At 40.1% G+C, this 15,974-nt stretch overlaps 1 protein-coding gene across 5 annotated transcripts in view; it reads right to left on the bottom strand.

Moving 5' to 3' along the window:
* Positions 1–15,974, bottom strand: part of Rcbtb1 (RCC1 and BTB domain containing protein 1) — a 53,702-nt gene that overhangs the window by 5,448 nt on the left and 32,280 nt on the right. For 4 of the 5 annotated variants that reach the window (XM_070000171.1, XM_070000174.1, XM_070000172.1 and 1 more), the window contains exons 7-12: positions 14,645–14,752; positions 14,123–14,265; positions 12,153–12,343; positions 8,065–8,191; positions 6,944–7,095; positions 6,136–6,266 (exon numbers count right to left, since the gene is read on the bottom strand). In XM_070000171.1, the coding sequence (XP_069856272.1) occupies positions 6,136–6,266; positions 6,944–7,095; positions 8,065–8,191; positions 12,153–12,343; positions 14,123–14,265; positions 14,645–14,752 (852 nt within the window). Of the gene's footprint in view, positions 1–623; positions 700–6,135; positions 6,267–6,943; positions 7,096–8,064; positions 8,192–12,152; positions 12,344–14,122; positions 14,266–14,644; positions 14,753–15,974 lie in introns of all 5 variants that reach the window. The other variant, XM_070000175.1, reaches the window with a different exon arrangement.

Genomic DNA, 15,974 nt, shown 5'->3' with positions numbered 1-15,974 from the left:
AATGATACAGTGTTAACGTTGAGCAAAAAGGAACACAGGTACAGCACTCAGACCCAAAATTCAAGCCTCAGAACCAGCACCAAAAAAAAAAAAAGTTCAAAGTAGAATGCAAGCAAGTCAGACAAATAGCATACTAGAGACACTAGCACTTCTACTTCAGGTTGATGGCTACAAGGAGAGGTGGATGTCTCAGGCAGGACAAAGCACCACTGAAAAGTGTGACCAGGAAAAACAATGAGTAGTTGATTTTGTTATTGCTGCCTATTTTCTCTCCTCTAAGTAATAATGAAAGACATGTTCCAACATACATGCAAAACACAAGGCAAGAACACAATTATGAAGAAAAAAAGCAATATGACTCCTCAAAAACTCAACTCCTTAGTAACTGAACCCAATGACAGAAATAGGTGAAATGCCAGGTAAACAATATGAAAAAAAATCTTTAACACACAATTCAACTCTTGGATGAGAAACTTAACAACATGGATGGAAATTGAGTAAGGAAATTGATTGTTTTGAAAAAACAAAACCAGCAGACCAGGCTTACTCCTATAATCCCAGTTACTCAGAACACAGAAATCAGGCGGATTACAATTTGAAGAACAACTTGAGTAAAAAGTTACCATCATCACAACTTCTAGGAATTCTGGCCATCATCAAGAGGGCAAACCTAAGAACCCATGGGGATGGAAGAAGGATCTGCAATATAAACAAAAGGCAAAGAAAACCTTAATTCAATTTAAAACCCTATTCAACAAATAAGGTAGATACTGCTGGTGTGTGCTTGTCATCCCAACTCCACAGGACTGACATAGGATGATTGTGGCCAATCAACCCATAATCATATTTACCATCTGAATCCTGAAGAAGCTAGAACACAGCTCAATATAATATCTAACAAACCTATCACTAACATGGCAATCAATGGGGAAAAACTAAAGCATTTCCCCTAAAATGAAGAACAAGCCAAAGGTACTCAGTCACCATTCTTATTCCATATAGTGCTTAACTGCTTAGCCAGAGAGTAGGCAAAAGAAAGAACTAAAAGGGACACAAATGGCAGGGAGGGAGGGGGAGTCCAATTATCCTTGTTTATAGATAATACAATCGTATTCTTAAGAGATCCCAAAGATCCCACCAAAAATACCTAGGAATAAATCTAACCAAGGAAGTGAAAAGACATCTACAACGAAAACTGTGAAATACTGAAAAAATTGAAGGTAACACTAGAAGATGGATAGCTCTCCCATGTACATGGATCAGAATACTATGAAAATGTTTATTCAATCCAAGTCATACCAAAATTCCAACGGCATTCACAGAAATAGAAAAATCGATCCTGAAATCACAGAAAAGCACACAAGACTTGGGATTGCTAAAGCAATCCTGACCAAAAAGAACCATGCTTGACCTACTATAATACCTTATTACAGATTATACTACAGATCAACTGTAACAAAAGCAACAGGGTGCTGGCACAAAAACACTAGATCAATGGAAAAGATTACCTAAAAATAAGCTGAACCAGTTTCAGCATCTAAATTTTGCCAAAGAGGGCCAAAAATTGTTGGAAAACGGACTCTTCAAAATGGTTTTGGAAAAACTAGATAGCCATACTTAGAAACCAAAACCAAACAACTATCTCTTACTCTGTATAAAAATCAATCCAAATGGCTCAAAGACCATAGTCTAAGACCTGAACCTTTGAAACTACTACAAGAAAACATAATGGAAATATTTGAAAACACAAGAATAGGAAATGGCTTTCTGAAAAGACTTCAATGTCTCAGAAAATAAGAGCAAAAGCTGACAACAGGACTGCATTAGATTAAAAAGCTTCTACACATCAAAGGAAACAAAGAGTAAAAAGACCACCTATGGAAGGACTGAACGAAGGACCAGTATCCAGAATATGTAACTGAGTTCCAAAAATTAAACATCAAAAGAACAAGTCTAATTAATAAGTGGGCAAATAAACTAAACAGACATTTCTCAGAACAATAAATAGCCAATAAGAAATGTTCGACATCCTGAGCGAATGACACTGAGATTCCAGCTCATCCCAGTCACAATGGCAGTCATCAAACCAAAAAAAAAAAAAAAAAATGCTAGCCAGTCATCAGTTCTCATGCCTATAATTCTAGCTACTGTAATTCTAGCTAAAGTTCAGAGGATCATGGTTTGAAGTCACCCTGGGCAGAAAAGTCCAAAAGACTTCATCTCCAAAACAACCAGCAAAAGCCAGGCAGCCTCGAGTCATGACTCAAGTGGAAGAGTGCCAGCCAAAAACAAGCAAACGGAGCATGCATGTAGGTCCTTAGTTCAAACCTTGGTGAGGCAAGTAGAGAGCTGGTGAGAAGCAGAGGAAAAAGGAATTCTTACAGACTGTTGATGGGAATGTAAATCAGTGCAGCCACTATGGAAATCAGTGTAGTTTCCTCAAAAAGCCAAAAATCGAACTAATCTATCTATCTATCTATCTATCTATCTATCTATCTATCTATCTATCTATCTATCTATCTATCTATTGAGATACACACACAAACACACACACCCTGGGCATACAGTTTAAGGAATCCAAGTTGGCATAAGATACCTGCACACTCATGCTTATTGTGGCATTTTCTTTCCACAGTTTTCTTTAGTAATAAAACACAGAAGACTGATAGTGTTAATATTCTCATATTGAAATTTTAGTGCAGCCTTTAGTGAAGTTCTAATCCAATTCTAAAAAAAAAATGGGCACATGTTAACACTTCTTTGGAAGCCCACTGGGCTAGATCTGATGGGTAAGTCATCTTGGTTAGAGCCACCCAAGATACATTCCAGATGGCACAAGATCTCCAAATACACCTACCTCCGTCCGAACTTGCTATTATAAAACCCAAACCACAAGCCTATAGTTTATCGTATCACATACACAACAGTCCAAATAATGAAGTTTTGGCTTTTCCAAGATACATATGTGTGACTAGGAATGTGGCTTAATGGTGGAATGCTTTGCCTAGCATGCATGAAGCCCTGGATTCGATTCCTCATTATCAAATAAACAGAAAAAAACAGAAGTGGCACTGTGGCTCAAGTGGTAGAGTGCTATCCTTGAGTAAAAGCAGCTCAGCGACAGTGTCCAGGCCCTGAGTTCAAGTCCCAGGACTCGCAAAAAAGAAAAAGATACAAAAAAAGAAAAAAGGTGCTTCCTCCTTTACGACATGCAATTTTTATCACCAGAGGAAACATTTAACTTGGACCACTAATAAGTGAGAAAATGCTCTCATCTGGCTTCAGTTCTAAGTTTCCTGACACTTAGATCTAAACCAATTTTAGAATTCGATTCCTGGGCTCATATTTATTGCTCTACCAAAAACAAAATCATACTGTATGCCAGTGGCTTACCTCTGTAATCCTAGCTACTCAGGAGGCTGAGATCTGAGGATCATGGTTCAAAGCCAGCCAGGGCAGAAAAGTCTATAGGAATCTTATCTCCAATGAACCACCAGAAAACTGGAATTGGCACTGTGGCTCAAGATGATAGAGAGCTAGCCTTGAGCAAAAAGAGTTCAGGGATAGCATCCAAGCCCTGATTTTAAGTCCCATGACCGATAAAAAATAAAACAAAAACAAAAAAACATAGACTATAAAATGCTCAGCAAGTTAGGATTTTCTGAAAAGCTCTCTATTTGGTGAAACAGTAATGCCCAACTGTTTCTCTTAATACTCAAATATATAGAGAAAACAAAATGTCAGGAGCATTCAGCCAAGCATGGTAGAATGTGTCTGTGATCTCGGTATTCAGGAGGTCGATGAAGGAGGACCACAAGTTTAAGGCCAATTTAAGCTACATATTCAGAGCTTGCTGAGAAAAAGGAAAGAGAGGGGTAGGAGAAGGAGGGATGGAGGGGGTGAAGGCAGGGAGAGAAGCGAAAAAGACATGGAGGAAGAAGGAAGCAAGGGAAAGATGAAGAGAACAACCCAGGGCAGGTCGGAGGGAACAGAGGAAACATCTCACCATTTTGCAATTTGATACTGAGCTGTTTGTCTTCAGACAGTATTTCAATTCCACGGTCTCCCTTGAGGTACTATTTACTTAGTGTGCACTAGAAGACTATTCCTGTGGTCTTCCTTCAGGTCTTTCTTTATAAGACTTGGAGAAAGCTTGATGATGTATTCACAGTGCAAGGCTTCACAGCAACCACGTTGCTTTTGTATTTTGTACATCCTCATAATTACGTCTATACATGTTGGGGTACATTTGCTTCAAAATTTCTTGTTAAAAGAGGGCTTGGAGGAATCACAATTTTTACGGAAAAGAAACGTGAGAAAGAAACAGTCCCAATCTTCTTAACACTGTGACCCACAGGCAAAGAAAGTCATCTAACTTTCCTGCCCGGATTGGCTTTGAACCATGATCCTCAGATCTCAGCCTCCTGAGTAGCTAGGATTACAGGTGTGAGCCACCAGTACCCAGCTGTCTTAGATATTTTTAAAAGCACCTTTTCATTTCTGATCAATGTACACTGTATGTCAATGAAATGCACCCCCTCATGTAAAACTAATATATGCTAATAAAATTCTTAAACAGCACCCCTTCATGATGAGGTGTTTAATATTCTTTATTTATTCTTTTGTTTACTAATTCAACATCTATTTCTGAGTGCTGAGTAGGTTCACACCATCACAGGCAGTAGGAAGTCATGTATCTGCAGTCTTTAATTTTTAATGTGTAAAACTAGCAAAGCAAGCAATCAGTTTTACAGCCTTTCCTGTAGTTTCTGAGTAGAATTTAGCTCAAGGTGAAGAAGAAACTTCCATCAAGGGCCAAAAATGTTTGCTGACTGGTGTAAGTCAGCAAAGTCTAGGAGCAAAGGTTTAAATGCAGAGAACTGTGGAAAGCACAAGGAAGATTTGGTAATCAAGCACTAAGGAGACAAAAGACATCAACCAGAATTAAAATCCTATCTCAGGGACGAAAAGAATATAAAGAAATAGCATTTCTAACAGAGGATCATGATGTCACAGGAAGGGTAGGAGAAAAATACAAACATCCATTTTCTTCTCTGAGAAACACTTTACTTTGACATCTTTCCATGGGCTGCAAAGTCAGCCATGTTTGACCTCATCAAATATTTATCACCATAACAGAACCTCAAACTAATAAAACAGGATACATTTTAAAAATGTAAGATATAATGATTAACTTTACTTCCTAAGTGATAGTTGTGAAGTTTGTCCTCCATTACACTTCAAAGGCTATTGTGAGGGTCTTTGACAAATTTCCCAATAACAAGTATTCTTATTCATCAAATGACAAAATATCCTAAGAACAAGCTAAGTGTGCATGGCCATTAGCTGGTCATTTTGAATCTCTCAACCTTGTAAAACCAATCATATATTTGTGAGCTGCTATCCTTACTGCATCCTTTAGATGGTACTGTTTTCACAGAGTTCAATATTTATAATATTCAATATTTATAAACACTTACTAGTGCCTAACACATGCCAAGCACCAAAGTACACAGATGAGGAGGGGCCAGGTCCTGCTCATGAGGAGCTTACAATCTCATGTTCTGCTTAACTTCAACAAAGTGCCCTCAACAAACAAAATTTCAGACTCTCCAGCTCATTAATTCATAGACTCTCTAGAGATCTGAGCATCCCAGACTAAGAAGTCAATGAAGTACAAAACAAAAGAGTCCACAGCCAATCCTTCACAGGAATCAATGAGTTCTAAAGGAGACATGACAGAAATCCAGGGCACACAGATACAAACACAGGGCATCTTGGATTTCTGACAGATGGGAAAGACAACAAAGTGGGCCTTGGGAAACACTGATGGCCACAGAAAAGCCCTAGAAACTACAGCACTTTATATTCCAACTGCAGAACACTGCTAGGGCGTCAGTCAGTCAGACTTTCATCTTTAGTTTTTAAGAATGGAAACAGAGGACCGATCATTTCTGCAACAACAGAGAACTAAAGGCCAGATTTCACTTCTCAATTACCAGTCAGTTTACTGAGACCCTAAGCAGAGGTGAAGCTAGTCATGGCATTCCTTGTGTTACATGAGAGGAAGAGGGGAAAGGCGTGCACAAGTGAGTTACAGGCAGCTCTGCTTTGCTGTTTTTCGAGTTAGGTTACCTCTGCATCATATCTGACTGCAGCAGAGAATAAGGAAAAGGCATTTTCCACAGTAATTCCTCGCTTGATAATGTGCTGACAAAGTTTTTTCAGTCTGGTTTCACAGTAAGATGTTGCCAAGTCCAAAAGACCTAAAAGCAAAAGGTATAGAAGTTTCAATGCAGTTTATAGTAACTTCATATAACTGATAAGCATACATATCTTATTTTAGTGAACAGATTAACTCGGGAGAAATTCCCTTTATGTACTAATTCTTTTTTATATAGTGTGGTCATGCTTCTTGCCCTGACTTGCACTTGGACTATGACCTTTTTGTTTTAGGGTTCCTGTCACACAGCTGCACCTGGCTATTGGATAAAAAGGGGGTCTAACAAATATGTCCCAGCTGGCATTGAACCTCTAAGCTCCCATTCTTCCCTCCAAGTATCTAAGATTACAGGTGGAAGGCATTAGCACTCAGCATGAGTAAAGGTTTTTACTACCTATCTCTGCTACCTCCAAAATCATGCCTCTTCTATATTCACTTTCTATAACAGCATAAGAGGAGACAAAAAATTCCCCCTCATTTTGTTTTCAAAACACTAAATCCATTAGTAACTTAGTTTAATATTTTAAAATTTCAGTAAAACCAGTTACAAATGAACTGTGTCTATAACTATTAACCATAAATAGTATTGCTTCAAATCTTTTTTAAAAAAACATGTGAAAACCAATCCACCCAAAACTTTTTACATTTCACTAATCTAAGAACACATGGAGGGAGATTCTTGACCATATGATGTGGCCAGTCACAATATGGCTGAGGTACCTATGGCATCTTCAGGTGGCAGATCCACCGTGTCTGTATAGAGGTACTGGAGAAAGGCACGATACACGGGGTAGGAAAACTGGTCTATTTCTATCACCTCCTTCATGTCCTCATTCCAATAGGATTGGAACATGGATCGAAAGTGCTCGCACCTAAAACAGAAGCAAAGTTTACCTGATTAAGGTGCTGAATCAGACAAATACATGAGAGGCACCTTTAATCACTACACACCAAGACCACATACATTTACTGACAATCTTTTGTAGTTTTTTGGGGGGAGAGGGTCCGGTCATGGGGCCTGAACGCTGTCCCTCAGCTCTTCAGCTCAAGGCGAGCGCTCTACCACTTGAGCCACAGCGCCACTTCCAGCTTTTTTTTTTCTTTTTGCTTATGTGGTGCTGAGGAATCGAACCCAGGTCCTCAGGCATGTAAGGCAAGCACTCTACCACTGAGCCACCTTCCCAGCCCTCTTTTGTAGTTTTTTAAACCACATAAAATTTCCAATGGAAACAAGTATCCACAAGATCTTTTATGTATTTTGCAGTGCTAGGAATTGAACCCAAGGCCTTGTACCTTCTAGACAAGTGCTTTACCACTGAGCTATTGCTCCAACCCAATATCCTTAAAGAACAGTGTAGACAAATACTTATATCTCCTATTTTTCTTAGAAATTCCAATGTATGCTTACTGTGTATGCTTACACAAAAAAAAACTCTGATACTAAATGAATTATACTTTTTTAAAATATTATATTGCCAGGTACCGGTGGCTCACACCTGTAATCCTAGCTACTCAGGAGACTGAGATCTGAGGATCATGATTCAAACCCAGCCCAGGCAGGAAAGTCCATGAGACTTATCTCCAATTAACCACCAGAAAACCAGAAGTGGCACTGTAGCTCAAGTGGTAGAGCGCTAGCCTTGGGCCGAAGAGCACAGGGACAGCGCCCAGGCCCAGAGTTTAAGCTCCATAACCGACAAAAAAAAAAAAAAAATTACATTGTGACATTTCCCTCTACTGCCAAGGACATTGCTAATCACTATCAATTCCTTGGAATAAACAAACAAATGGAAATGGCAAAAAGTAAGTAATTTTTGACATCTCTGAACTAATGCAAATACCTGATTTTCAACACGGCTTTATGGACATGAATGTATTTCCCATCAATTCGAAACTTCAGATCAGCGGTTTCTGGACTATCGAATTCTTTCTTCAGTGACTCTGCAACTGTTAAAAAGTCTTCCTGCTCTGAAGGTAATGAGACACACTATTAATAGTGGACAGACTCAAAGCATGAAAGACTTTTGAACAATCAGCAGCAGTATGGTGTTTAATTTCATTTGTTCCTGAGAATCTATGCTTTAACAAACCAATATCACAGAATCTTAACAACTATAAACTATCAAACAAAGCCGGGCGCCGGTGGCTCACGCCTGTAATCCTAGCTACTCAGGAGGCTGAGATCTGAGGATCGCGGTTCAAAGCCAGCCCGGGCAGGAGAGACTGTGAGACTCCTATCTCCAATAAACCACCAGAAAACCGGAAGTGGCGCTGTAGCTCAAGTGGTAGAGCGCTCGCCTTGAGCTGAAGAGCTGAAAGACAGCGCCCAGGCCCAGAGTTCAAGCCCCACGACCGACAAAAAAAAAAAAAACTATCAAACAAAATAAAACTCAGTACTTGGGAAAGCCAAATATATTAGCTAGACATGAGGAATGTCTGTTAAAAACAGAAATCAGAGGAAGCCCCTGAGAACACAATCTCTCAAAATGAAAGTTGCTTTCTTCTAACTCTAAGGGTCTATCAGTTTTCTTAGAAATGTGCAGACATCTCTGCCCTGCTTTGAGGAATGGTATATTCAATTAAGAAAGCCCAAGCCGGTTCTTAGATAAACTTCCTAAATATCTGAAACCTAAACAATATAACAATGAAACCCTCACCCCCTGTGTACAACATAAGCTTATTAAAAAAAAAAAAAAAAACTCTGTTAGCCAGGCACTGGTGGCTCATGCTTGTAATCCTAGCTACTTAGGAGGCTGAGATCTGAGGATTGAGGTTCAAAGCCAGCCCGGGCAGGAAACTTCGTGAGACTCTTATCTCCATAAACCACTAGAAAACCGGAAGTAGCCTTGTGGCTCAAGCGGTAGAGCACTCGCCCTGAGCTGAAGAGCTAAGGGACAGCGCCCAAGCCCAGAGTCAAGCCCCAGGACCGACTAAAAAAACAAAACAAAACTCTGTTAATCCTAAAAATTAATAATCTTCCACTCTATGTAGAAACAGAGCAAATCTTGCCAGTAAGAGAGCTAGAGGGAACAGCTTTACAGAACACACAGTCACATGACTAGATGAGAACTGATGAGTCTATGTAATTAGAGTTGGTTATTCTGAATAAAGTAAAGGCTCCTATGAATTCATAGGACACTTTATGTGTTCTTTACATATATCAGGGAAGGAAAAAAGCAGATGGTAACTACCAGGGAAATAAACTCTAGAGGTCTTTCCTGAACGAAGCTACTACAGACAAAGACTTCTACTGCAACTGAGCTGAGCTAAAAAATGAAGGCTCACCTGTCTAAAACTAGAAGGACCTGTGCCACTTGTGGTCTATCACCAGGGCAACGCTACAGGAAGGATCTGACACTGCAGCCTAGGCTGGAGCTTAACAGATAGACACAAAGGGTCACTTCTCCGAGTCTCATAGCCTCACCCTATAGCTCTCCCACACTCCCACAATGCAAAGCTCCACTGGCTATGCAGCAAAGGCACATAGTTCTCAAAAATTAGTCTTTCACTGCTCTATAGTCCAGTCACTTCAGGACAAAAGAAAGCAAATGAGTCAGATGGCAGTGCATCGAGTGGCATAAATGGCCTCCTCACCCACCCAAAACATGATTGTTTCTCAGAACCTCCACCTCAACATCTAGTTACAGGGTAGAAATGGCCCTTTTTCCTTTGCTTGTTTCTGATGGCAAGTACAAGACCTCTTCACAGAAGAAATACTCCTCAGACATGTGAAGTCTCCATTTAATCTTCTTCTTAACACTTAGAGCCAAGAAAAAAAACACTTATGATGAAATTTAATTCCTGGAAGTATAAGAAGTCATCTAAAAAATACAGTTAGTAACAATTTTTTTCCAAACTTGACATTAAAAATTCCAGGAAAAGCTGGCAACACCAGTGTTTCCTATTTATAATCCTAACTACTCAAAAGACTTAGTCTGCACCAGTGGCAGTTCTAGGCCAGCCTAGATTTTTTTTAAAAAAGTTCATCAGACTCTCATTTTAAACCATAAAAAAATGAATGAGGTGGTGTGAACCAGCCATTCCAGCTGTAGTAATATGTGTAAGAGCAGGATTACAGCTTAGGCAAACAGGATTTTATCTCAAAAGTAATCAGATGTATTTGCAATCCAAGCTACTCAGGATGAGATCTGAGATCTGAGGATTGCAGTTCAAAGCCAGCCTGGGCAAGAAAGTTTGTAAAACAATTATGTCCAATTAACCAACAAAAAGCCCAAAGTGGAATTGTGGCTCAAGTAGCAGAGTGCAGGCCTTGAGCAAAAAAGCTAAGAAACATCAGCCCGACTCTGAGTTCAGGCCCCAATACTAGCACACATACATACAAAAATGTAACCAGAACAAGCTGGACACTGTTTAGGTCATGACTATAATCCAAACTACTCAGGAGGGTGACACCTCAAGTATCATGGTTGGAAATCAACCTGAGCATAAAAAACTGCAAAATTCTATCTTCAACTAACCAGCAAAATAACTTACTGGAGGTGTGACTCGTGATAAAGTACCAGCAGTGAGCAAGAAAGCTAAGCCAGAGCACAAAGCCCTGAGCTCAGGTCCTGGGTACCAGTACAAAAAAGTTAAAAGCCGGTTGCTGGTGGCTCGTGACTGTAATCCTAGCTACTCAGGAGGCTGAGATCTGAGGTTCAAAACTAGCCCATACAGGAAAGTCTGTGAAATTCCAATAAACCACTCAGAAAACTGAAAGTAGCACTATGGCTCAAGGGTTAGAGTGCTCACCTTGAGCTAAAAAGCTGAGGGAGAGCGCCCAGGCCCAGAGTTCAAGCCCCATGACTGACAAAAAAATAAAATAAAATAAAATAACTAGAACAAAAAGGGCTGGAGGCATGTCTCAAGCAGCAGAGCTCCTAACTAGCAAGTACAAAGACCTGAGTTCAAAACCTAAATACCACCACTAGAAAATTGTTCTGAAAAGCACTGTGCATTTTAAGATGATTAAGAAAGGCTTACCAAAGTACTTGCAAGTTCAGGTAAGTAGTGTAAAGAATCTAAGGAAGTTATTTGGACACTAGCGGCTCATGCCTCTAATCCTAACTACTCAGGAAGCTGCGACAGGAAGATCATAGTTCAAGCCAGCCTGGGCAGAGAAATCCTCAAGACTCCATCTTAACCAAAAGAAATGCAAGACTAGAGGCATGACTTAAGTGGTAGAGTGCCAGCCAGGAGCAAGACAGTTGAGCCAAGAGTCCAAAAGCCCTAAGTTCAAGCCTCCACACTAGCAATAAAGACAAAAAGAAATACCTAAAAATGTTGTACAGATGCGCTTTTACATGTTATGTGTATGATTATGGCCACATGGTCCCACTAATCATATTTTTCTAATTGTATTTATATAAATATATGCTTATATACTGTAAATATATATTAATTAAATTTATTATATACTATATATAAATATTATAGATTATATACAAATATATAAGGTTTATATTTATATATAGTATTACAGCTAAGCTGGCAAATGAATTGAAAGGCCATGTTCACTTGGCTTCACTTCAAGTTTGGTAGTAGCTGAACTCTTTCTAAAGATACCCTCATAAACTGGGGGGGCGGGAGGGACTAGTAGGTAAATGCTTAGGGAATAGAGGGTTTTCTTCTGGGGTTGGAAAAGTATTTTGGAACATGATATAAATGATGAATACACAACATTATGAACACAAATTCCACTGGGTTGTCCCTTTAAGTTAACATAATATAAAACTAACCATTTAGTCTCAATTAAAATGGAAGTACTTGTGGAAAAAGAAGTCCACAGGGATACATCATTACATACAAATAAATCTGATTATTAAAGGTAATAGAGAATGAAACACTCTAAAACCTGAAAGAGCCTACTTCTAGCAAATCTGCAATAATATCTAGTCAACTGCCAGATGCACCCTCCTGGGCTTCTTACCTATAGACAGGAGGCGCCATGAGACAGCAGGGGTGGCGAAGCACGCAAACACATCATCGGTGCAGGAGAAGTGGGTGAGGTGAGGGAGAATGACGGACTGGCCCCGGCACTGGCCCCACATGTACACATGCCCACCCTGGGTCTTGGCCGCAGACGTGTGGGTGGAGTGACAGGCTGCAATCTCTACTACCCTGAAAAGTTTGGGGGAAAAAATGATACTTCTTTTATCAGAAAAGTCTTCAATATGCACCCCTTGCCCATTGTAATTTAAAAGTTTGTTCTTAGAATACCTCAAAGTACCACAAGCCCAGGGATATAAGTGGCTAAGTCCTAGCTATAAAAAGCAAAAGATCAGGAAAACAATACTGTCTTTCTTCCTGATAGCCTTACTTCTCACTTGGGCTCATTTTGAGTTAGGATAAATAATGCATAGTGGTAAGGAATACTTTGAAAAGCAGATTAGAAGCCAAAATCAATGAGGAAAGTGGACACTGACAACACATCCTGACTGTTCTGGGGGCTGAAACAGTAGTTTAAATATACATATGTTACCACTACCTTTAATAGAGCATTTCCTAGTTAAAAGAGGAAACAAAACAAAAATGACTTTTCTCTCTTCCCCACACAAAGCTCATAAGCACTTGGATAAGAGTAATGGACTGTAACTTAGGGCTGGTGGCTCATTTCTATAATCCTAGACAGGAGATTGAGAGCTGAGAATCATGATTCCAAACCAGCCTTGAACAGGAATGTCTGTGAAACTCTCATCTCCAACTAACCACAAAAAGGCCAGAAGTTGAGCTCAAGTGGCACAGAGAGCAAGCCTTAAGAGGAAAAGCTAAGGGGAGCGCCCTAGCTCTGAATTCAAGCCTCAGTACTGGCATGCACACACACACAAAGTAATGGACTCTGATGCCCAAAAGTACATTAGGCCAAACCGCTTTATCACTAGGCTCTTAGAAGAGTCCAATAGACAGCACACGGTGGGCAGTGCTGAACGTCTGCCTAGCAAGCTCGAAGCCCAGAGTTAAAATCCCAGTACTACCAAAAGGAAAAAAAAAAAGACTCAAGTGGGCAAAACCTCACAATGGGGTTCAATAAATATTAAGCATCTATTCCAGTAGTGCACATTAAATCAAATCAATATTTAAACAGATGGTGTCCTTTAAAGAAGTTGGCTCAAGAACTCAAGGGCAGTGGTGGGAGGGAGCGGATGGGAGGAAGGGAATAAGAGGGAAAGAGGAAACAGCTTATACTAAGCAAAAGGAAAGAAATGTACATATCACCCAATGTGGGAGAAATAGTTGTACTGTCAAAGCTCAGAGAATTCACAAACATTATAGAAAATGATAATGACAATTTGCCTTGTGTTTGTGATTTAACTAAGTATCACTATCTTACAATACTATGAAATTTGTGAAATTTATGTAATCACTTAACCTCAGTTAAAAAAAAGTTGGCTCAAATGAAATATTTTGTGACATTTTTTCAGAATGCAATTCTTAATTTTTCTTTTTGAAGAAGCATGCTTTGTAAAGCAGCACCTATAATCAAGGGTATACAATTTGGAGATTCCTCAATTCTGCTTTGGTTTCTTTGAAATGTTAGATTATCAAAACATCAACTACATTACATACTAGTTATTGAAGGCAAGCCAGGTTATAACATTTTATCATGCCACACTTTGAATCTCAGAATGGCCACAGACTCTGACTTCCCCATTCAATGGTCCACACCAAGTCTGCCAGCATTACATTAAGATGCAGTCATTTATCAAAACTAGTGGCTACTTCAGAAAGCTTCATGAGAATCATATCTTCACGTTGGTTCTGTCTGCTATTCAAAACTATCTTGTAAATGAGAGTATTAATGAACAGAAAAGTCACAAAGCCAACCACCACAGCTCTGCCACATACAATCTTAAGGCCACATCGCACACACAGTCCTTAGACAGGACACAGCCAAGTTACCTTTCTTTCTCCACCATGATGTGTGCTGGGCTTAGCAGATTATTTTTATTGCCAGTTCCCAGCTGCCCATATGTGTTAGCTCCCCAGGCATAGAGCAAGCCCTCATCTGTTAGTGCTAGTGTATGTGCATAGCCACAGACGATCTGCAAGTAAAAGGAAACTGTTACCATACCAAGAAACAGGAAGGTCAGGGACAACACTTGCTTAAAGATCACAGCCACCCTTTGAGACTGTCAGGTCACAGCATCAAGTTTGGTCTGGAATTTGTTGGCAACTGAGAAGCACTAGGGAAAACCAACACACCGCTGGATTTCTCCATGAGTTGCTTTACCCTGTCAAGACTGATGTAAAACACAGTGAGCTTCCTTCTCATGGAAATTTAAGAAATAGCAAACCACTCAATGTGGGAAAGGACATGGAACTGCCAGAAAAGAATGATAAAAGAGTAACCTCCAAAATATCTTCATGTCAAGAGCAGAGAAGAGGGACGGGGGAACAACCAGTTAGGCCATCACAATATACCTGGTTCACACACACGCTGTGGAGAGCTGCCACCCTCACGGGGGTCAGCTGGTTGCCATTGTTTCCCAAGCCTAGCTGACCATTGCCATTGTAGCCCCAGCCATACACCTGAGAGGGAGAGAAAGAAGAGGCAAGCGATGAGAACTGCTAACGAAGAGAAAACCCAGTCCTTCTAAACAAGTTAGATGTTCCAACATCTGCATTTCACCCAACGTGGCCTTACAATTTATCCAAAGAGATGTTCTGAGGTAGGGGTGACAAGATTTGGCATCAACTCCTACTCCATGACTTACCAGTTAGCCTTGGGAAGTTTCTCATGCATGTATTATACATGAAAAAGTTATTTACAGTTATTAAATAGCTACTGTACATTCAGATACAGAAAAAGACTAAATATTTAGTCAAAATTTAGCAAAAGAAATGCACACAGCCGGGCGCTGGTGGGCTCACGCCTGTAATCCTAGCTACTCAGGAGGCTGAGATCTGAGGATCGCGGTTCAAAGCCAGCCCGGGCAGGAGAGACCGTGAGACTCCTATCTCCAATAAACCACCAGAAAACCGGAAGTGGCGCTGTAGCTCAAGTGGTAGAGTGCTCGCCTTGAGCTGAAGAGCTGAGGGACAGCGCCCAGGCCCAGAGTTCAAGTCCCACACCGACAAAAAAAAAAAAAAAAAAAAAAAAAGAAATGCACACACATTTTTTTGCAGACTTAGAGGTACTAAGAAAACTAATCAAAACGCTACAGGAACAATGAGGAGGAAGGACTTAGCTACAGGAAGAAAGTTTAGGGACTAACAATCGAAATGGGCTGAATATCACGACAGTGAAGGCATTCCAGGAAAAATCTATCAAAGGGAGAGACAGGGGACAAGAAGAGGAGCTGGCTGAACACAGAGAAAAAGGAGAAAAGACCAGAAGGGAAGGGCTAGATGATAAAGTCATGAGGGAAAGTAGAATAATGCACTAAGAATTCCCAGTGAAATATTTCAAAATGAGAATTTATATTTTAAAGATCACATAGGCCACCAAAGAAGGGTGACAAGGACACAAAACATTAGAAGCAGAAAAATCATTCCGTATATTATCTTTCCCATTGGCACACAGTGAGCTCTGATGAGGCTCTGAGCTAGGACGTGAAGGAACCAAGAGAGGGGGATGGATTATAAAATGGTTCCCATAGAACAAAATTGTGCCCTCAAAGGCTGGAATGACAGGGGATCATATGCTGACAGAAACAGCTGGAGGGCTGAAAATATGGCTTAATGGTAGAGTGTATGCCTAGCAGGCATGAAGCCCTGGGTTCCATTCCTCAGTACCACATAAACAGAAAAA

Source organism: Dipodomys merriami, unplaced genomic scaffold (genome assembly GCF_024711535.1).
Source record: "Dipodomys merriami isolate MVZ:Mamm:240054 unplaced genomic scaffold, mDipMer1.0.p SCAF_56, whole genome shotgun sequence".
Classification (NCBI taxonomy): Eukaryota; Metazoa; Chordata; class Mammalia; order Rodentia; family Heteromyidae; genus Dipodomys; species Dipodomys merriami.
Note: the sequence above shows the minus strand (reverse complement) of the source record. Positions and strands in the feature narration are given on the sequence as shown.